Consider the following 21,994-nt stretch of genomic DNA (forward strand, 5'->3'; position numbering starts at 1 on the left):
GTGCCTGGTAGACAGGTTTGAGGAGTCAGGAGGTGAGTTACTCCTGCCACAATTCCCAGCATCTGACCTGCTCTTGTATTTATATATCTGGGTCCAATTCAGTTTCTGGTCAATGGTAACCCCCAGGATGTTGAGAATGGAGAATTTCTGAGGCTGAGGGACTTGAGGTTGTTTTTGTGAGAGAGAAGAAGGTTAAGAGGTGACTTAATAAAGGCATACTAGATGATCAGAGGATTAGATACGGTGGACAGTGAGAGCCTTTTTCCTCAGATGGTGATGGCTAGTACGAGGGGACATAGCTTTAAATTGAGGGGAGATAGATATAGGACAGATGTCAGAGGTAGGTTCTTTACTCGGAGAGTAGTAGGGCGTGGAATGCCCTACCTGCGACAGTAGTGGAGTCGCCAACATTAAGATAATTTAAATGGTCATTGGATAAACATACGGATGATAATGGAATGGTGTAGATGGGCTTTAGATTGGTTTCACAGGTCGGCGCACCATCGAGGGTCGAAGGGCCTGTACTGCGCTGTAATGTTCTATTGTTCTTTGTATTCTCGCCCTTCGAGATAAAAGCTAACATTCCATTAGTCTATTTAATCATATTCTGTACTTGTCTACCAGCCTTTAGTGCTTTCTGTACATTGACCCCTAAATCTCTGCTTTTCCACCGTTCCCCGTTGTCTACGATTTAGAAAATACGCTGATGTACTATTTGTCTTCAGTTTAATTAAATTAGTCACTCACATACACACAAACATATACAGCCCCCCACAAGCCTGCTTCACAGTATACCACAGTAATATTGGAAAGAAATGATACTTCTTTCCACGACCCATGACAAATGAGGACACAAATCAGATCCCAGAAATGTTGGAGAATGAAAGGTTTAGTGAGGGGGAAGAACTGAGGGAGATCAACATTAGTAGAGAAATGGTGCTGGGAAAACTGATGGGATTGAAGGCAGATAAATCCCCAGGGCCTGAGAATCTGCATCCCAGAGTGCTGAAGGAGGTGGCTCTGGAAATAGTGGATGCATTGGTGGTCATCTTCCAGGATTCTACAGACTCTGGAACTGCAGATTGGAGGGTAGCTCACGTCAGTCTGATATTCAAAAAGGGAGGTAGAGAGAAAGCAGGGAATTATAGACCAGTATGCCTAACATCGGTAGTGGGGAAAATGCTTGAATCCATTATCAAGGACTTTATAGCAGAACATTTAGAAAGTAGTGGCAGGATCAGTCAGAGTCAGCATGGATTATGAAAATCATGCTTGACAAATCTGTTGGAATTCTTTGAAGAGGTAACCAGTACAGTCGACAATGGGGAAGCCAGTCGATGTGGTATATTTGGACTTTCCGAAGGCGTTTGACAAAGTCCCGCATGAGAGATTATTGTGCAAAATTAAAGCGCATGGGATTGCGGGAAATGTATTGAGGTGGATAGGAAACTGGTTGGCAGAGAGGAAACAAAGAGTAGAGATTAATGAGTCCTTTTCAAATTGGCAGGCAGTAACCAGTGGGGTATCACAGGGATTGGTGCTGGGACCCCAGCTATTCACAATATATGTTAATGATTTGGATGAGGGAAAGAAATGTAACATCTCAAAGTTTGCAGATGATACCAAATTAGGTGGGAGGGTGAATTGTGATGAGGATGCAGGGATCCTACAGCAAGATCTGGACAGGCTGGGCGAGTGGGCAAACCAATGGCAGATGCAGTATAATTTGGATAAGTGTGAGGTTATTCATTTTGGAAGCAAAAACAGGAAGGCAGATTACTACCTGAATGGTTGTAAATTGGGAGAGGGGAGTGTGCAGCGGGATCTGGGTGTTCTTGTACACCATTCGCTGAAGGTAAGCATGCAGGTGCAGCAGGCGGTAAAGAAGGCGAATGGTATGTTGGCCTTCATTGCAAGAGGTTTTGAGTATAGAAGCAGGGATGTGTTGCTGCAATTGTACAGGGCCTTGGTGAAGCCACACTTGGAGTATTGTGTGCAGTATTGGTCTCCTTCTCCGAGGAAGGATGTTCTTGCTCTCGAAGGAGTGCAGCAAAGGTTTACCAGACTGATTCCAGGGATGGCGGGACTATCATATGAGGAGAGCTTGACGAGGCTGGGATTGTTCTCGCTGGAGTTCAGATGAATGAGGGGGGATCTCATAGAGACTTACAAATTTCTAACAGGATTAGACAGGGAAGATGTTACCAGTGATGGGTGTGTCCAGAACCAGGGGTCACAATCTGAGGATTGAGGGTAAACCATTTCGGACAGAGATAAGGAGACATTTCTTCTCACAAAGAGTAGTGAGCCTGTGGAATTCATTACCACAGGAAGTAGTTGCTGCTAAAACTGAATATATTCAAGAGGCGGCTGGATATAGCCCTTGGGGAGAATGGGATCAAAGGCTATGGGGAGAAAGCAGGATTAGACTATTGAGTTGGATGATCAGCCATGATCATGATGAATGGAGGAGCAGGCTCGAAGGGCCAAAAGGCCTCCTCCTGCTCCTATCTTCTATGTATCTATGTACATCCAAGCACACTTCTTAACCTCATAACCTCGGTAACCTTGTCAAAAAATTCAGCTAGGTTAGTTCAGTGTGACTATATACCCAATACCGGCTCCCTCTGATCAATTCATATTTGTCCAAGTGATAATAGTGATCAGAGAACATCAATTCAGAATCTTCCTCAAAGGAGAGAAGCCAGAAATGTTTTTTGTTCTCCTTTAATTGGCTGCTGAGGCATGGGATGCCCTAATAGAAACAGTTTGTGGTAGTCGGTATTAGGGGTATTACGGTATCCTGAATAATGCTGTAAGACCATTGGTGTGGGAGGTACCTGAGCCTGCCTGCTGGTTCCGCCCACTAAGGCAGAGTATAAGAGCCTGTGTCTCCCCAGCAGCCGCATTCTGTACCTGCGCTGCTGGGGGAAACATCTAGTGCAATAAAGCCTTCCATTGTCTCCAATCTCGTCTCAGGAGTTATTGATTGAGCATCACAGTTGTGGAAGAATATTCATTGATGCTTTTAAAACGGAAGTGGAGAAGTAGCTGAAGATTTAAGGTACGGAGCAGATATTAAGTGACTAGTTATTCTGGAGAGCCGTCCATGTGTGCGATGTGTAACCAGCCAATCTGCTTTCAGAGCAGTTGTGTGCGGGAGGAATGTTGGCCGGGGGAACCTCCGGTGATGTCATATAAGCGGAGGTCGTGCTTGGGGAAGCTCCTACCCGAAGTTTTCAATCTTATAGCCCATTCCCAGGGGCGATTTCTTTTGATTTTTATACAAATTGGTTTTGGAAGACTACATAGGGGTGCGATGTCCAAAGGCCCAGAAGAAGAGCAGCAGAAAGAAAGGGGCGGCCGATAATTCGATGTTCCAGGCGGAAAAAAATATGGTGGGGGAAGGAGCAGAATGTGGCTCCGCTCATCTCACGGCAGATTCTTTGATTGGAGTGATGTCTAGTGAATTTGAAAGGTTGTTCACCAAACATATAGAGGTTATGCAAAGAGAAATGATGGCTAAAAACGTGGGTGGAGGAGGCGATGGCTCCGGTAAAGATGGCTGTATCGAAAAATGCGGCTGAGATAAGAGAGCAAGGAGATAATTGAAAGGGATGGAGGAGGCTATGTCACAGCACAGTGACCAGATTACCTCGATGGACAAGGAGTTGCTGAGAGAGGCGGAGTCAAATATAGGACTCGAGTAAGGTGAAGAATCTGGATAACGGGTCAAGGAGGCAGAATCTTTGGACCGTGGGTCTGCTGGACGGGGTGGAGGACCCGAGGCCGACCGAATACTTGGCAAAGCTGCTGGCGGAATTGATGGGGGAGGGAGAAGGACCCTCCTGATATGAGCTGACAGGGAACATTGGTCGCTAAGGACGAAGCTGAAAGCGAATGAGCCGCCAAGAGCAGGATTATAAAGACAATATTACAGAGGGGAAGGCGAAAGGGGAGACTAGGCCCCCCTCCGTGCTTTCCTATTATTGAGCGGCAATTGCTGAGAAGGTGAGAGGATGGTGTAAGGAAGGGAAGGCTCTGTGGTTAAGGATGGAGGCGGGTTCTTGTAGGGGGTCAGGGTTGCGGGCGTTGGCAACGGCACGCTCCTAATGACCCCAGGAAAGTATTTGGGGAGTCAGGTGGTGGTGACCACGTTAAGGATTTGGATACAGTTTAGACTACACTGTAAATTGAAGGCTGGGGCAGGAGGGGATGCCGATTAAGAGGAATCACATGTTCAGGCCAGGAAGGATGGATGTGAGGTTTGGGTGGTTGGGAGGAGAAGGATATCAGTGAAATAAAGGATTTGTTTCTTGGGGGACGATTTGCGAGTCTAGAAGAGTTGGGAGAGAAATATGGATGAACACAGAGAGAGGGTTTAGATATATCCAGGTACGGGGCTTTGCAAGGAAAGTGTTCCCGACCTTCCCGGTAGTGCTGGCTCCTTCATTATTGGAGGAAGTGTTGTCAGCAGGAGGACTGGAGAAGGGGGTCATCTCGGCGATTTACGGGAGGATCCTGGAGGAGGACGGAGTGTCCATTGAAGGGATTAAAATGAAATGGGAACAGGAGCTGGGGATGGTGCTTGAAGAGGGACTGTGGTGTTAACGAGAAAATAAAATGTATATTAATAAAAAGATGTTTTAGGTTAAAAACAGCACATGGGGAGTGGAAAACCTGTAGGCAAAGGGTTAAGTTGTTAGAACAGCCAGAAACCTTAAGAAAACCTGCACTCAGGATAATTTAATCAGCTTACAGGACTTTATAATAATGGGGAACCCACGTCACAAGACTATGGCCCAGCTTGTCTGCAGGAGATTCATTGTTCTACCCAGAACAGGGAATGCAAACCCATTAACGCCTCATCAAGGACGAACGGCATTATTTCACGTTAAGGGGAACATTCTGAACATGATCTGGTAACTTGTCAAACCCATTGTATGAGTAAATTGGTTCCCATTAAGGGGTTCAAGAAACATCTCTACCGATACATAGTGATCAGATTGTATTGTGTGAAATTGATCGATGACGTCAATGCTCTTTTTCTTTTTAAATTTTTTAAAAGAATACCCAATTAATTTTTTTCCCAATTAGGGGCAATTTAGCATGGCCAATTCACCCACCCTGCACATTTTTGGGTTGTTGCGGGGGGGGGGGGGGGGGTGAAACCCATGTAAACACTGGGAGAATGTGCAAACTCCACACGGACAGTGACCCAGAGCCGGGATTGAACCTGGGACCTTGGTGCTGTGAGGCAGCAATGCTAACCACTGCATCACCGTGCTGCCCAGATGTCAATGCTTATCTGTAACTGAGCGAACTTACAATATATATGCATGAAATCCCTGTAAAAATCATAACAGGGGCAGCACGGTGGTGCAGTGGTTAGCACTCCTGCCTCACGGCGTCGAGGTCCCAGTTCGATCCCAGCTCTGTGTCACTGTCCGTGTGGAGATTGCACATTCTCCCCATGTTTGTGTGGGTCTCACCCCCACAACCCAAAGATGTGCAGGGTAGGTGGATTGGCCACCCTAAATTGCCCCATTATTGGAAAAAATGAATTGGGTACTCTTTTTAAAAAATAAATAAATAAAATAAATCCGAACAGACTCGTGCTAGCTGAAGGCAGCAGCATCTCCTGGTTCTCCTGTTGTGCACACGCCATTTTTCGAATAAACAAAAGTTTTACCAACACCACACGGTTGCAATTAGACTCTTGAGCATTTCTTCCCTCCAACATGTGGTATGAGGTGCTAAGGAGGGTGAATACCTCGACCTCTTGTGCGAGGCGGGGCTGATATAGCTGAAGGTAGTGTCTAGGGCTCACCTCACTAAATCAAGAATGAGCCGGCTGTTTGTGGGGGTAGAGGATACCTGTCAGTGATGTGAGAGGGGCCCTGCAAATCATGTTCACATGTTTTGGTCCTGTCTGAAACTAGAAAATGTTTGGAGGTCGGTATTCGGGACAATTTCAGGATTCCTACCTGTGGATGTGAAGCCCGGCCCCCTGGAAGCCATATTTGGGGTTTTAGACCAGCTCAAGCTGCAGGCGGGCACGGGGGCAAATGTCTTAGCCTTCGCCTTGTTCATCGCTTGAAGGTGGACTTTGATAGGGTGGCTGTCAGCCTCTCCGCCCTGTGCCTCGGCGTGGTGGAGGGAATCTACTGGAGTTTCTGACTCTAGAGAAGGTAAAGTTCGAACTGAGGGGGATAAAGGAGGTGTTCTACAATTGCTGGGGTTTGGTTATTATGCATTTTCAGGAATTGGTTACCATTGACTATTGAAGAGGGGGGGAGGGGACGTCTTGTTTGTTTGGGGATTGCTTGGGCCTGTTTGGGTGTTGTATTATGAAAATATTGAAAATTTGTTGAATAAAAATACTTTGTAAAAAAAAAAAATGGAATGGTGGCTGGGACACTTCGAGAACTCATTGGTTTTGCTGTGTCCCAAGGTGACAGTGGACGAGCAGAGTTTGGATCTTCTACTCCCCTATTGCATTCGAGCGCTTCAGCAGTGCAATTCCTGGACACATGTAGAAATATTGCAGGCGGTGGCTGCTCTCGTCTATAACAATGGACCACGGTGTCAGAAGGTGCGTCTGTTTTTTTATTTGTTTAAGAGCAATGCTATGTTGCAGACCTTTGCTGCTAATTTAGACAGTGTAGGGTAGAACCATGCAGACCAGCTGAATAGCAGGTTCAATTCCTGACCTGTGTTAAGTGACTCAACGAGGGGCAATGAGGAGAAATGATCCTGAACAGTGAGTTGTCAGTATCTGGAATGTCCTGCCTGAAAGGTAAGAGGAGGCAGATTAAGTAGCAATATTTAAAAGAGAATTGGATATATAATTAAAAAGGAAAACAAATTGCAGAGTTATGAGCAGGGTTGGGGGGGGAGGGGGTGCGGTGGTGTAGAGGGTGTTGGCAACATGAATCAGGTGGCTCTTTCAGAGATATAGCACAGTCACTTTTGGGCCGAATGGCTTCCTGCTGTGCTGTATGATTCTTTGAATATATTAGGGCAAAGGGAGAAATTTGACAAAATATTAAGAAAAATTTGGTTGCTGAGATTTTGGCTTACCTGGTCATGTTAATAATGAATATTGTTGTGCTCCCGTTCAGTTCAGTTTTTCTATGTTACCATGGAAATGGAAGAAGAAACTGCGAGTGCTGAAAATGCTGGAAATACGCAGCAGATCTGTCAACATCTGGGGGGAAAGAAAAAGTCAGGTTAATGTTTTGGGAGGAGAAATCATGATGTGGTCGTGCCATATGAAGTGAAGTGGGGTGGAACCTCCATCCTCTCCTAAATTTCAATGGTGACGCTGTTCCAAATCCTGGGGATGTTGTTGCTCGGCTGAAAAAGGACAGGTTCCTGAGCCTCGAGCCCTGTGAAGGTAGCAGAAACCCAGAGCAAGATCGCTTGAGGCCTTTTGGCTAAGATCAAGCATCAGATCAAGCCCAAGATGAGGTGCAGGGCCTTTTCCTGTCAGCTTGGATCTTGTATGTCTCTCTTGTGGAGACCATGAATTGGCTTGAATTTGAGTTTTTTTTGGAGTAAACAAATGTGATGGGATTAAGGGTTTGCCCTGTCTACTCTGCACAATGGTTTTGTAACTCTAATTTTTTTTTTAAAAAGCCACCATTTCATTTATTTCTCATTGTAAGTCAGCATGAATAATATTTACATTCTTGTCTGATATTCAGTCGATGTGGACACTTGAGGAGTTTCTGGGTTAAATAAGAAAACAGGAAAAGATCTCGGTACCAGGTTTGAGAAGGTCCACGACACGTCTCCATTCTCCATACTGGGTGCATCCTTTAAATGCTGGCTTTGTAACTCTAATGATGGGATAAAAACATTTATTTAAAAAAAAAGAAACCCGAGCAACATTCTTGAGATGGGAAACATTAGGACCGGGTCAATAGGAGTTTAAAAAAAAAAATTTCCCTTGAAGACACGGGCCTGTTGAGAAATGATGTTATACTGGGGCTTTCAACAGGCATCCTGTAGTTGGACCTCGCAAAAGGTAATCCTGATGGCGCTCACCGAGATGTCTAGCTGTTCTGGACACCCTTCCAAAACTGCTGCCAAGGCACGAGGAGGGACAGGCGAAGAAATGAAATGAAATGAAAATCGCTTATTGTACCAAGTAGGTTTCAAATGAAGTTACTGTGAAAAGCCCTAGTCACCACATTCCAGCACCTGTTAGGGGAGGCTGGTACAGGAATTGAACCGTGTTGCTGGCCTGCCTTGGTCTGCTTTAAAAGCTAGCGATTTAGCCCAGTGTGCTAAACCAGCCCCTAAGCACTCATATTTGAAATTTAGATTATCAGTATATCTATTAACTAAGTGGGAACTTAGGGGACTGGGATGCCTCAAATTGTGCCATGAATTTTGGCACAGTTCCTTGTCTCGTACTCCTCGGGGCACATCTTTTCTACCTAGCTATCTGGCTAAAATATCAACCTGCCCTTTCACATTGCAAATGTTGACAGGCCTGGTGCCTATTTCCTGCATTTCCGGTTTTATGTCTCAGCATGGTGGCACAGTGGTTAGCACTGCTGCCTCGCAACGCCAGTGACGCGGGTTCGATTCCGGCCTTGGGTAAATGTCTGTGTGGAGTTTGAACGTTCACCCTGTGTCTGCTTGGGTTTCCTCCGAGTGCTCTGGTTTCCTCCCACAGTACAAAGATATGCAGATAAGGTGAATTGGCCATGGTAAATTGTCCCTTCGTGTCCAAAGATGTGCAGGTTAGGTAGAGTTGCGAGGATAGGGTGGGGGAGTGGACCTAGGTAGGATGCTCTTTCAGAGCATCGATGCAAACCCGATGGACCGAATGGCCTCCTGCTGCACTGTATGGATTCTATGGAATTAATGTTGAATCATGAAACTCCTCCTTTGGTTTGAAGTACCTTTATTTCTGTCCTTTAATACAGCGCTGAGAGGATTGAAGGTCTGTAACTTGATTCAATTAAGGGTACTGACCGATTTGAGACTTGTTTTCTATTTTGTATTTTCTTCCAGTTCCTTCCAGACCTGCTGGGGAAAAAAGGAATCTTACTGCAGCTTAGTGCACCGACACAGCCAGATGTGGATCTGCGGAGGGCTGCTGTATACTGCATGGCCAATCTTTGCCTTGGGTAGACTTTCAAATCTTAAGTAATTTGGCACATGCTAATTTGTAACGTAGCGAATATTGAACCCTTAAATCACCCATTTTCCTTGCTAGCCTGTGCTATTTTAGTCAAAGGGAAGGAGGGTCAGAATTTAGAGGAGTTCTTCTCCAATCATCGAAGCAGCTCCGTGGTTGGCTGACAGAAGATGAATTTGTAGCAGCATTAAATAGTCTGTTTATCTCAGATGCGTTGTTCTGTCCTATTCAAGTGCAACTTCCCATCTAGTGGTCAAGCTGTAGAATTGTTTGACAACAAAATGATGCTGGTTTTGTACTTTCCTGGCACGCTGGTGCAATTTTATATTTCTTGTTTAATTATTAATTCCCATTATCTGGACATTGCTGGCAAGGCCAGCATTTATTACCAGTCCCCGTTTGCCCCCGAGAAAGTAGTGGTGAGTTATCTTCTTGAACTGCTGCAGTCCAGCCGATGATTCTTCCACAGTGCTGCTTGGGAGGGAATTTCAAGATTTTGACCCAGTGGTGATGAAAGAACGATGATACATTTCCAAGTAAGGATGATGTGTTACGTGGAGGGAATCTTGGAGAAGTGATGGTGTTCCTATGTGCCTGCTGCTCTTTTTCTTCAAAGTGGTGGAGATCAGGTGTTGTGGAGGTACTGCTAAAGAAGCCTTGGTGTGTTGCTGCAGTGCATCTTGTAGATGCTGCACACCGCTACCAGCTTGAGACATTGATGGAAGTAGGTTCACCAGTATGCTTTGTGTTGATAGGGATTAGAAGAGCCACTCACTACAATCAATATTGATCATCATTCCTTAAACGTTTAGTTCAATTTATCCGTGTAGTGGGATGAAGACCAGGCAGATAGTTTTGTGATATATTCCAATCCCCTGCCACCACCTGATACACAGTAGAAATACCTTTCAAGGTTGAGAAAACATTGGGCCTTGAGTGTTAATGACAGCTGGCCGTAGCAAATTTGGCAGAATTATCTCTGCTGTCATTGTGAGCTGCCTTGGAAATAGGAGCAGGAATAGGCCATTTGGCCCATTGAGCCTACTCCGCCATTCAACAAGATCATGACTGAAATTCTACCTCAACATCATTTTCTAGCACCATCCCCATATCCCTTGATGTGTAGAAATGTATCGACCTCCGTCCTGAACATACTCAATGGCAGGGTCTCCAGAGCTCTCTGGGGTAGAGAATTCGAAAGCTGCACCAGCATCTTGAGTGAAACCATTGTTCCTCATCTCAGTCCTAAATGGCCTAACCCCTATGCTGAGACTGTGTCCCCTGGTTCTCGACTCCCAGTCGGGGGAAACATCATTTCTCCATCTACTTTGTCAAGCTCCTGTAAGAATTTTGTATGCTTCAATGAGATCACCTCATATTCTTCTGAATTCTAGAGTATACAGGCCCAGTCTCCTCTAGCTCTGTTCTTAGGATGATTCCGCCATCCCAGGAGTCAGTCTGGAGAACCTTTGTTGCATTCCCTTTATGGCAAATACACCTGATGCATAGGTTTTGAGCAGCAAGAGCATAATATCGAAACCATTCTACTTTAGGAAGAGAGGAATAAATTCACACTGAATTATGTGTGCTATAAACTGAACATGTATATCCATGATATATGGCAACTGTTAATGCACTTAATGCACTAATAGTCTTCATGAATTGCTTCCATTTCTTGCCAATAGTATACCTGGACAGCCTTACATGGAGGAACAGTACAAAACCGTGTCTCTGCAGACCTTTCTCGTTGTGATGAGGAACCCAAAGTCTCCTGAGGTCGATGATGTTACGGTTTGTAAGGTATGCCAGTGGGCATCTTAAGGGCACTGTTACACTTTTAAAAAAATTTAGAGTATCCAATTCATTTTTTCCAATTAAGGGGCAATTTAGCGTGGCCAATCCACCTACCCTGCACATCTTTGGGTTGTGGAGGCGAAACCCACACAAACATGGGGAGAATGTGCAAACTCCAAACAGACAGTGACCCAGAGCCGGGATCGAACCTGGGACCTCGGCGCCGTGTGATTGCAGGGCTAACCCACTGCGGCACCATGCTGCCCACCTACATTTATTTTTAATTAAAATTGAGTTTGGCTCCTGTCGCTAAATCCCCAATTTCTGGGAGATGTATTTGAGCAGCCAGGGTAACCTGTCTTCTTGCCTTCCCTTCCTTCCTGGAAGGGAAGTGCCTGGCCTCCACTTAATGCCTCAGCATGACAGCAGTATTGCAGGGGTTAAATCCTGTTCCGGAGACTTGAGCACAGATTTCAAGCTGGCACCCCCAGTCCTGAGGAGGTGCAGCACTGTTGGAACTGCCGCCTTTCTGATGAACCATTAACTGAGGCCTTGACTGCGCTCTCGGGTGAAAGCAAAAGGTTTCATGGTGTGATTCAAAGAAGAGCAAAAGGGTTCCCCAGGCCAACATTTATCCCTCAACCAACAAGTAGAACAGATGACCTGCTCATCGTTTGATTGCTGTTTGTGGGATTTTGCTGCGCTCCTATGGCTGTTGTGTTTCCTACATTACGACGGTAAGTAGATTTCAAAAATACTTTCAGTTGCAAAGTGTTTTGAGCTGTCCTGAGGTTGTGAAAGGGACTCTATTTATATATGTCTTATACTTATGACATTTGTGAACTCTCCATGTGGGAAATCATAGGCATGAGCCAGCAATGAGTGTGAAAGCTCCTGTCTGTGCCCTCAAAACGTTCACAATTTAATGGCAAGAAGCACAGCTCGTGGTGCCCAGATTATGATTCATAATTGGGGACAGCCTGCTTTATTACATGGGTGTTGCTAGCTGTGAGCTTCCAGTCTCAGGCAAATATCACAGCAGAAATGGTTAAGCTTCTTGACATAATTTAAGAAATGATACAAAAATCATATTATTTGTTAACCTCCTGCTTTCTTAGCAGCCTCTCAGTGCCGCCACCTGCCTGTAGACCACTGAGACGGGCCATGTAGCTGACAGTTTAGAGGTGGTTAGACCTTGGTCCCAGCGGGGATCTCCGATTTGCTGCCTCAACAGACAACTCCTTTGTTTTGTATTCACTCCGAATTAGGTCACAATGTTTCTGTTCCCATAGATTGAGGGAAGTGCCCATGAGGTGATGAAAGGCCTCTAGTCTACGATAATGTTTCAAAGCGTATCATGTGGCTGCTGATATGCACAAGGACTTGAACAACAGAATTTGTTATTAAACAAAGTTATGCTGTATGGGTTGACAGAAAAAGTAACGTTTCTGAGGACTGAGCAAGACCATACAAGTCATAAAGGTCAAGACTGGGCTAAGTTGTTTCACACAGGTATTGAGCAGCTTGTTGAGCAGAATTACGTTTGAGAGGCAATCCCTGCCATCAATCTCTTACGCACACATGCCAAATTTTGACAACACTTATGAAGGGCAGCTCAGTGGAGCTCCAACAAAGGCTTGGCTGATTAATACTTTAGAATATAAGAGGCATCAAGGTGGAGAAAGCCCAAAGAGAGTGAATGTGTCTCACACAGAGAATAGAAACGTGGAAGAAACTAAGGTACCTGGTACCAATTGAGCTGCAAAGAGTCTGTGCTTTCTGGGGAGGAGCAGAGAAAGGGAATTTTAGCAGAGTTTAAAAAAAAAAAAAAAAAAAAATTTTTATTAAAGGTTTTCATAAAATATCAATAACAAAATGAGAAAGAAAAAAGAACCCAACAGGGTTAAGTACAAAACACAATCTAAAAAAGCAACCCCCCCAAACCCCTCCCCCCTGTACATAAATAATAAATAAACATTAACACCCCGACTTAACACAACTGTGTAAATAACATAAACAAAAATAAAGTAAACGCCCCCCCCCCTCCCGAGCTGCTGCTGTCTATCGTTCTGCCAGAAAGTCTAAAAACGGTTGCCACCGCCTAAAGAACCCTTGTACCGACCCTCTCAAGGCAAATTTCACCCTCTCCATTTAATGAACTGCGCCATATCGCTGATCCAGAATTCCACGCTTGGGGGCCTCGCATCTTTCCACTGAATGAAAATCCTTCGCCGGGCTACCAGGGATGCAAAGGCCAGAATTCCGGCCTCTTTCACCTCCTGCACTCCCGGCTCCTCTGCCACCCCAAATATTGCGAGCCCCCAGCCCGGTCTGACCCTGTATCCTACCACCCTCTACACCGTCCTCGCTATGTCCTTCCAAAATTCCTCCAGCGCTGGGCATGCCCAGAACATATGGGTGTGATTTGCTGGACTCCCTGAGCACCTAACACACCTGTCCTCACCCCCAAAGAACCTGCTCATCCTTGTCCCGGTCATGTGTGCCCTGTGCAACACCTTAAACTGTATGAGGCTGAGCCTCGCGCACGAAGAGGAAGAATTCACCCTCCCTAGGGCATCTGCCCATGTCCCCTCTTCGATCTCCTCTCCCAAATCCTCCTCCCACTTACCTTTCAACTCCACTACTGAGGCCTCCTCCTCCTCCTGCATCACCTGGTAAGTTTCCGAGATCTTCCCCACTCCCACCCACCCCCGAATTTTAGCAGAGTTGATGATGGCCTTTAGTAATCCCAGTATTCTTCACAAACTTAGCAGAGTTGACTATGGTTGGAATTCTCTGGCTGTTTGCTGGTGGCGGGATTGTTTAGTGCACCCCCACCCATGGGTTTCCCGGGAGCATGGGGTGGCTTCACTGGGAAATCCCATTGATAGCGGTGGGAGTAGAGAATCCCGCCGCCAACGAATTGCGCGCTGCGTCCTGCCGCCGAGAAACACTAGGCTGGGCAGCTAGAGAATCTAGCCCAATGGCCATTAGTAATAGCAGTATTCACCACAAGCTTTGTGATCTGAATGTCCAGTGTACAATAAGGAAATTTATAATGATAAAAATAGAGTCTCCGGTTTACTTGATTTTACCTTCTGAAAAAGAGTAGTGGTTATGTACGTTTGTGTCAGCCTGATGCTTTCCTTGCCCAATGACCACAATATATGCATTTTCCAAGAGGGACCATTGGAGAGCGATCAGGAGATGGAAACATTTATTTTTTGTTGCCCCCCCCCCCCCCCATTCCGGTTTGTGTTATCCTGCATCCAACGAGCCACTGAAGGGATCCTGAAAGGACTTCTATCGTGACTTTTTAAGCAGAAAATGTTTGTGAATTTGACTCATGGATTTGTTTTCTTCTGCAAGCCTTGGGTCTCTGACATTTCTTGGAGATTTGTGGCTTGGTGATTTTCGCTGTTATTTGTGGCTTGGTGATTTTCGCTATTATTTTTCACTCCTCTCAATGGACTGATGCCTGGCTTCTCTCAATAGCATAGCTAAGATTTGAAATGTAGCTCTGTTGGAACTGACTATATGTTTCCCAGCGCCCTGGCACTTTGTGTGTTAGTGCTCCAACTCATCATACCACTGTACTCCACTTCTCGTGTCTATGTGAAGATTCTGAATCCTTCATATTCTTTGGTTGACAAATTATTTGCTTGTAATTCTTGTTTCAGTTGTTGCAAAATGCATTGAAAGGCATCCATTCCATTCTGAATGCAGGGAGAATTAATCTGACTCAAACCGATCAACTGGGGACTCTCCTGGCAGCTTTAAAGGTAAATAGATGTAAATTAACAGCAGTATAATTTTGTTGACATGATTGAACAACTTCTTTGTCAACAGAGAAGATAAATCTAGAGAAGAACCATTGCTGGCCAGTACTTATCCACGAACCGTGTCCTTTGTTTAATGCCATGATTTAAATGAGAACCATGTATCCATAGTGGAGTGGCATGTTGGAGTGACTCAGGGCAAGATGCATCCCTGCCGTCTGTCTGCTTGGAAGTGTTGGAGGGTGCAGTCTCCTGGGAGATTGTGAACATAGAGCTATCCATCTTACCTTTAAACTCTGTTGAATGTTAGCAAAATGAAGTTTAGCTTGATGTGCACTGCACGGTTACTGTATCTCCTAAGCAAGCATCTTATTTCTCTTGTGTTTATTTCTTCCCAGACATACATGTTCTATGGTTTTCCAGGTGTGAACATTGAAGTTCCTGTTGTTCTTTATCCAGCTCCTCTGCCCCAGTATGAAGGTAGCTCACCCACAAAGGAGCAAACAGGAGGCACGACAAACTCTTCAAAGCAAGTGGGGGTAATAACATATTCTCAATGATATGATTAAGGATGAAAGATTACGCACTTTTTAAAATCTTTGTTGGTCTGGGCAAGTGGTGCCTGCTACACTGGAGCTCCATGTTGTAAAGCAGCAACACATGAAGAGTGCTAATTTTAGCTGCAGGTAATGGTGTATAATGGATGATGTTGAATTGTTTACCTATTGCAGACACATGCCAATTTTCTCTTCCCTTTCCTTCAGTGGAGAGGAGAATTCGTTGCCATGTGTAATAGATGGTTAAAATTATATCATCCTTTTTGCACCAACATTGATGGTTAAAATTACAGCCAAAGTATTTAACTGATGTCTTGAACCACAAGGTGAAGCCTGAGACATGGAAAAAAGATTGGTCAATCACCTTGGTGCTGACTATATGATATCACTGTGTACAAAATGGCTGCCGCTGTGTGTCTACACTGTCAGGCACTGCACTTTAAAATCATGGGTTGTACACAAAGCACTCTTGAGGTTTCTCTGAGAAACGTTGGTACGGTGTTACATAGAAATCAGTGTTTCTTTTTCTCATGTGTGGCATTTCCTGGCCCGGGGAGTGTTTTGTGGAATCTGTGGGGGAATGATGTCTTATGTGTATCATAGTGCCCCTGAATGGAGAGTAGCATCCCAGAGCTTAAACCTGCAATTTTATTTGTCGTATAAAATAGCAACATTATACCGTAGAGTACAGAAAGCTCCCCTCTCGCAAGAACCTGCCTAAGCAATACCCTACTCTACGCTACCCTAACCGCCCCCCCCCCCCCCCCCCCCCCCTCCCCTGCTGGCGATTAATTCTCCGCGAAGAAGTCAACGAATGGCTGCCACCTCCGGGCGAACCCTGACAGCGATCCTCTCAAGGCAAACTTAATTTTCTCCAGCCCGAGAAAGCGCGCCAAGTCCGAAAGCCATACTTCAGACTTCAGGGGCTTTGAGCCCCTTCATGCCAACAGTATTCGTCGCTGGGCTACCAGGAAAGCAAAGGCCAAGACGTCGGCCTCTTTCTCCTCCTGGACTCCTGGGTCCTCCGAAACCCCAAAGATTGCCACCTCAGGACTCATTGTCACCCTAGTTTTCAATACCTGGGACATGACGTCTGCGAATCCCTGCCAGTACCCCCTTAGTTTAGGACACGCCCAGAACATGTGTACATGGTTCGCTGGTCCTCCAGCACATCTAGCACATTTGTCCTCCAGCCCAAAAAACTTGCTCATCTGGGCCACTGTCATGTGGGCCCAATGTACGTCCTTGAACTGGATCAGACTGAGCCTGGCACATGTTGCGATCGTGTTTACTCTACTCAAAGCTTCTGCCCATATGCCGTTTCCCCCCCCCCCCCCCCCCCCCCCCGATCTCCTCCTCCCACTTAAACTTCAGTTCTTCAGTCTGTGCCTCCTCTGCTCCCATTCGTTCTTTATAAATGTCGGAGACTCTCCCCTCTCCCACCTCTCCTCTGGAAACTACCCTGTCCTGGATCCCCCTTGGTGGGAAGGATGGTACCAATCTGTGTATGAAATCCCGCACCTGCAAGGACCTGAAATCATTCCCTCTCGCCAGCCCGAACTTCTTCTCCAACACGCTCATGCTCGGGAAGCTCCCTTCCAGGAACAGATCGCCCATCCTCGCAATCCTCGCCCTCCGCCATAATTGGAACCCACTGTCCATATTCCCCGGGGCAAATCGGTGGTTACCGCAGATTGGGGACCAAACCGATGCTCTCACTTCCCCTATGTGCCTCCTTCATTGGCCCCAGATCCGTAGAGCCGCCACCACTATAGGGCTGGTGGAGTATCGTGCCGGCAGGAGCGGCAGAGGCGCCGTAACCAAGGCTGCCAAACTGGTGCCCCTGCACTAGTTAAATGAACACCACCCACCTGGCTTCCGTTGACTAGCCCACCCAACTACCCTGGTGGCTCCCAACTCCGCGCCAGCGAGTCTCCCACCTATTGTTCCTTGGCTCCACTCCCCCCGGCCCATCCACACCACTTCCCCAAATCAGCCCTGCTTGAACAAATACTCTAAACCGGACAGAGACAGCCTCAACAATAGTGCATGAAAAAACATGCAGGCATCTCTCAGAAACAAGAGAGAAAGAATTAAAAGTTCCAACACGAGTCCAAGAGTCCTCAGCTCGGGACCAGCCCTTGCCTCTTTGCAAAGTCCATTGCCTCCTTGGGTTCCTCGAAATAATGGTGTTGGCCCTCATGCGTAACCCACAGTCGCGCCGGATAGAGCAGCCCAAATTTCACCTTCTTATATAAAATCTATTTAACTTGCCTGTAGCCTGCCCTCCTTCCGGCCACCTCTGCGGTCAGGTCTTGGTAAACGCGCAGGGTGCTATTTCCCCACTTGCAGCTCCGTGTGCTCTTGGCCCATTGAAGAACCCGCTCCTTATCCAAGAACTTGGGGAACCTGACCACCATCACGCGTGAGTGACCCGTCGCCATGGCTGCCTCACCTTTCTATGTGCCTGTCCACCTCCGGCGGGCGAGGGAACACCTTGTTCCCCAGCAGCTTCTGGATCATATCTGCCACATACGCGGCAGCATACAGCCCCTCGGCCATCTCCGGGAGGCCAACGATTCTTAAATTCTGCCGGCGAGACCTGTTCTCCAGGTCCTCCGGTTTTTCCAGGAGCATTTTTTGTTGAGGTCTCCACATTCGAATCTCCATGTCCGCCACCGTTTGAAAGTCCGCCTGCTTCTCCAGCTCCTGGATCTTCTCAGCCTGGGCATTCAGCCTTTTCTCCATTCGGTCAAACGATTTCTGGAGCGGTTCCAAATGATCACTTTTCAGTGCTAGGAAGTTCTCCTGCATAACCAGCTCTATTGTCGGCTGAGCTGCCGGTGCCTGGGTCTGGACATCGGCCATATTGGTTTCACTCACAGCCTCCCCTTTTCCCTTGCTTGTGCACTTCTTCAGCTGTTTGCGATCCTTCCTACTTCTTAGTTCCATACACCTCTGTATAGATTCAGTGCCTGAGTGCTATTACGTTCCAATCCAGCGCTTAAAAGCGCAAAAAAGTCGGGGGAAAAGGTCCAAAGTCCGACCGGAGCGGGAGCCACCTAGTGTGCGACTTACTCCCTCATAGCCGCCACCGGAAGTCCCCCAAACCTGCATTTTCAACCAATGTCATGTCTGGCCTGTCTTTGCTGGGGAGCAGCTTCCCCTAAACCACTGTTGATAATTTGAAAGGCCAAAGGTGGCCGCAAAGGACGCCGTTAGGACAACTACCAAGAACAGGAAGGATGAGATTGAATGGACCAAAGAGCCATCATTATCCAAACCTGCCTTTTGAGGTGAAGCACAAGTGGTCCTATCTCATATTAAGAGTATCAGTGCTCTCTACTTCAGTTTCCTTGCAGGTAGAATTAAATTGGGACGCTTTACTTATATATCCATCAGTTTTCATGATGCAAATAGCTGGGAGGATTTTAAGCTGCCCGTTTCGATCTTGTCCCTTAGTTGTTTGATTCCTTGATGAATGAAGGATAACTGAAGTGTCTATCCGAAGATGTGTGGAGTGAAAATTGATTAAATCAGAACAGCATGTTTAAACTCACAGAAAGGAATCAATGAAGTTGTTATTGAACAACTCTGCTCCAGGGGTAATGATGGGGCTCCCCCAATGACTCAGTGGGTACGTGCATCAGCTAGTGCTCACCTGAGTGCTACAGGATGATCCCAGATCTGTGCTGAATTCGCTGATCTCGACCCAAGGCTGTTGTTGAGGGCTGGGCTAGAGGGAGGAAGAAAATCCACATGAGTTCTCAGTCAAGTTGTGGTCCAACAATAACAGCAACAAACAGAACAACAACAACTTATATTCATATAGGTTCTTCACATACAAAAACACCCCAAGGTGCTTCACAGGAGCATTATAAAACAAAATGTTACTCAGAGTCTCGTAAGGAGATAATCGGTCAGCTGAACAAACGCTCCGTCAGAAGTAGGTGTTAAGGAGCTCTCAAAGCAGGAGAGCAAGGTGAAGAGGTGTAGGGTGGGCATTCTAGAAATTAGGGCCTCAGCAAATAAAAACGTGGCCACCATTGGTGCAGCGATTAAAATCAGGGTGCTATAAGTTCCAGAGTAAGCCCGTAATGCTTACTGTAAGGTCTTATAAATGACGAATGGTCTCTCGGAAGATTGTTTATACCCTGGAAACCGTTTTCCAACCTTTTAAGAAAGGCAAAAAGCGCAGCTGCATTTTACATTCTGGCTGAAAAATCGTGTTCTGGTTTGGAAATATGTTTCAGGTTGGGAGATTCATCAGGCACAGAGAGTGTTGCTTTTATAAAAAAAGTTACATTTTAAATGTCCATTTCTTAAAAACAGCAGAAAAAAAAGAAATCTCGATCCAAAAACAAAAAGGAACTATCAGAGGATCAAAAGGAAGACAGGAGAGAGACAGCACAGCCAGAACCACTCCATGGACCAGAGAGTGGGGGGCAGAGCGGAGGTGACTCAACTTTCAGCCTCCTCCAGGGCCCAAAGAATTATTCGGACAAGACTGTGTCGTCTTTAGATGGAAAAGATCCCTCAAATTCCTTCTGTCCCAGCTGGAAAAAGATAAATAGCTCAGACTCTGAGTATTCAGATACTGAGGGAGGAATCCAGAGCAAACTGAGGTGAGTGTTTTTTTTTAATAAACATTTTATTGAGATATTTATGGTTTTATAACAGTAACAGCAGAAACAGTGTAAATACAATTCTAAACATAGTGCAAAAGCCGCTTTCCTCTCTCACAGGTGAGGTGAGTATTTTTTGATCATGTATTTGGTAGTGATTTAAAATCTAAAACTGGGGGAGATGGTGACATTGTGGTAGTGTCATTGGACCAGTCCTCCGGAGGCCCAGGCTAATTCTCTGGCGACACGGTTTCAGATCCCACCATGGCGACTGGTGGAATTTAAATTCAGTTAATAAATCTGGAATCGAAAGCCAGTCTCTGGAATGGTGACCATGAAGCTATCATCAATTGTCGTAAAACCCCATCTGGTTCACTAATGCCCTTTAGCGAGAAAACCTGCTGTCCTTACCGTAGCTGGTCTGGCCTACATGTGACTCCAGACCCACAGTAATGTGGTTGACTCTCAACTGCCCTCTGGAATGACCTAAAAAGTACCCAGTTCAAGGGCAATTAAGGATGGACAACCAAGTGTTGGCCTTGCTGGTGATGTCCCTATCCCAAGAAAGAACGGGAAAATCTAAAATGTTCCTGTATTGAATTCTCTACTCTATGTATTCAACGTACAAATTGGCATAAAAATGGCCCTGCCCAATTAGAGCCGGATAGTGGCCTTTGTCATGGAGCTCTGATTACTGAATAGTGGTCACTGAATTTGTTGTGCCACCTTAAACTGATGAACAAAATCAATCGGACCATTTTTCAGCGTTGCTTTATTGACTAGGAGCCAAGCCCACCGAAAGCACATATCAAACAATTCACTGCATTGTACATCTGAATGCCCAGCTTGCGCTCTGTAAAGTTTCCAGTAGTCACTATCTTTAGGAGGGGAAGGGTTGTAAGGGAAAATTACAGAAGAGAGGAGGAAATAAAATAAGTGTATTCCTACGATTTTCCATTCTGATTATAGATCACTTCAAGCGAAAGTGCGTCAGGGGGCTTTGGCCAGCTTCCTTTCAACTGTAAAATCACTAGAGAAGAAAGTTCTGTACGGCTACTGGTCATCATTCATTGCAGATGCCCCTGGCATTGGAGGTCCACAAGCCGTGTCCTTAATGACGATTGCTTTGAAAGATCCATCACCAAAGGTAAAGGATCTGCATGTCCTAATCATGGCCGGAATACTCCTGCCGTTGGGATTCTCTGGGCTGGATTCTCCGCAGCCCTGCGGCAAAATAGTGTTTGGCGTGGGGGTGGAGAATCGAAGTTCCCGCCCGAATCGGGCCCGGCACTGCTCTGGCGATTCTGGGACCAGAGAATCGCTCGCCCGCGAATTATGCCGCGCAGCCGGGGGGCCATTGCCAGAGACCCAGCGATACTCCAAACCCGACCGGCTGAGTTCCCGACAGCATGGAACTAATGTGGCATGGCTGGTCGGGACTCTTGCGTGGCAGTTGCGGACTCGGTGTGCGGCTGCCCTGGTGGGGGGTGGGGGATCCGGGGGCGGGGGGGGTGCTTATGGGTGGCTGGGGCAGGGATCGGGCCGGTCCGATGTAGGGGCGCAGGGCCGATCGGGGGGGGACCTTGTTTCTTCGTGCTTGTCTGCGGTCAGAGTCTGCCAATCGCGGACCAGGAACCGGAAGTGCGGGGGCCTGTACCAACAGCCAAAGCTGCGTGAAGCTCCCCGGTCCCTGCTAGCCCCCTGCAGGTAAGTGAATCGCTCTTTATGTTTTGCAGGAAACTGGGGAGTGAATCGCCAGAGTTTCTACGCTGGCGTGGGGTCATAGCCTCATTTCTGGAGAATCCAGCCCTCTGTTGCCGACAGCAGTGTATCCCTGGCGGTGTGGGGTGGCTTCAATGGGAAATGCCATTGACTACCGGTGGGAGTAGAGAATCCCGCTGCCAGTGAACAGCACGCCACCAAGAAACACGTGACTGGGGGACCGGATAATCCCACCCGTATGTTTAGGAATTTATTTTCTTCTGTATTGCCTTTAAATCCTGTCGTTGGATTCCAAGGTATGAAAAGCAGTGAGGGTGTCATTCACCTTGCTGTGTTGGCCTGTGTGCCAAGCCAGGGATC

General features: G+C 46.5%; 2 protein-coding genes across 8 annotated transcripts in view; both read left to right on the top strand.

Moving 5' to 3' along the window:
• Positions 1–21,994, top strand: part of cuedc1b (CUE domain containing 1b) — a 403,376-nt gene that overhangs the window by 60,130 nt on the left and 321,252 nt on the right. The gene's annotated exons all lie outside the window — the stretch shown is intronic.
• The window catches only part of LOC140386882 (HEAT repeat-containing protein 6-like), a 60,890-nt gene that overhangs the window by 1,286 nt on the left and 37,610 nt on the right, over positions 1–21,994 (top strand). For 2 of the 4 annotated variants that reach the window (XM_072469706.1, XM_072469708.1), the window contains exons 2-8: positions 6,455–6,595; positions 9,031–9,146; positions 10,843–10,957; positions 14,632–14,733; positions 15,129–15,269; positions 19,620–19,912; positions 20,882–21,059. In XM_072469706.1, the coding sequence (XP_072325807.1) occupies positions 6,455–6,595; positions 9,031–9,146; positions 10,843–10,957; positions 14,632–14,733; positions 15,129–15,269; positions 19,620–19,912; positions 20,882–21,059 (1,086 nt within the window). Of the gene's footprint in view, positions 1–6,454; positions 6,596–9,030; positions 9,166–10,842; positions 10,958–14,631; positions 14,734–15,128; positions 15,270–19,619; positions 19,913–20,881; positions 21,060–21,994 lie in introns of all 4 variants that reach the window. The other 2 variants (XM_072469711.1, XM_072469707.1) reach the window with 2 other exon arrangements.

The sequence above is a fragment of the Scyliorhinus torazame genome, chromosome 12 (assembly GCF_047496885.1).
Source record: "Scyliorhinus torazame isolate Kashiwa2021f chromosome 12, sScyTor2.1, whole genome shotgun sequence".
NCBI lineage: Eukaryota > Metazoa > Chordata > Chondrichthyes > Carcharhiniformes > Scyliorhinidae > Scyliorhinus > Scyliorhinus torazame.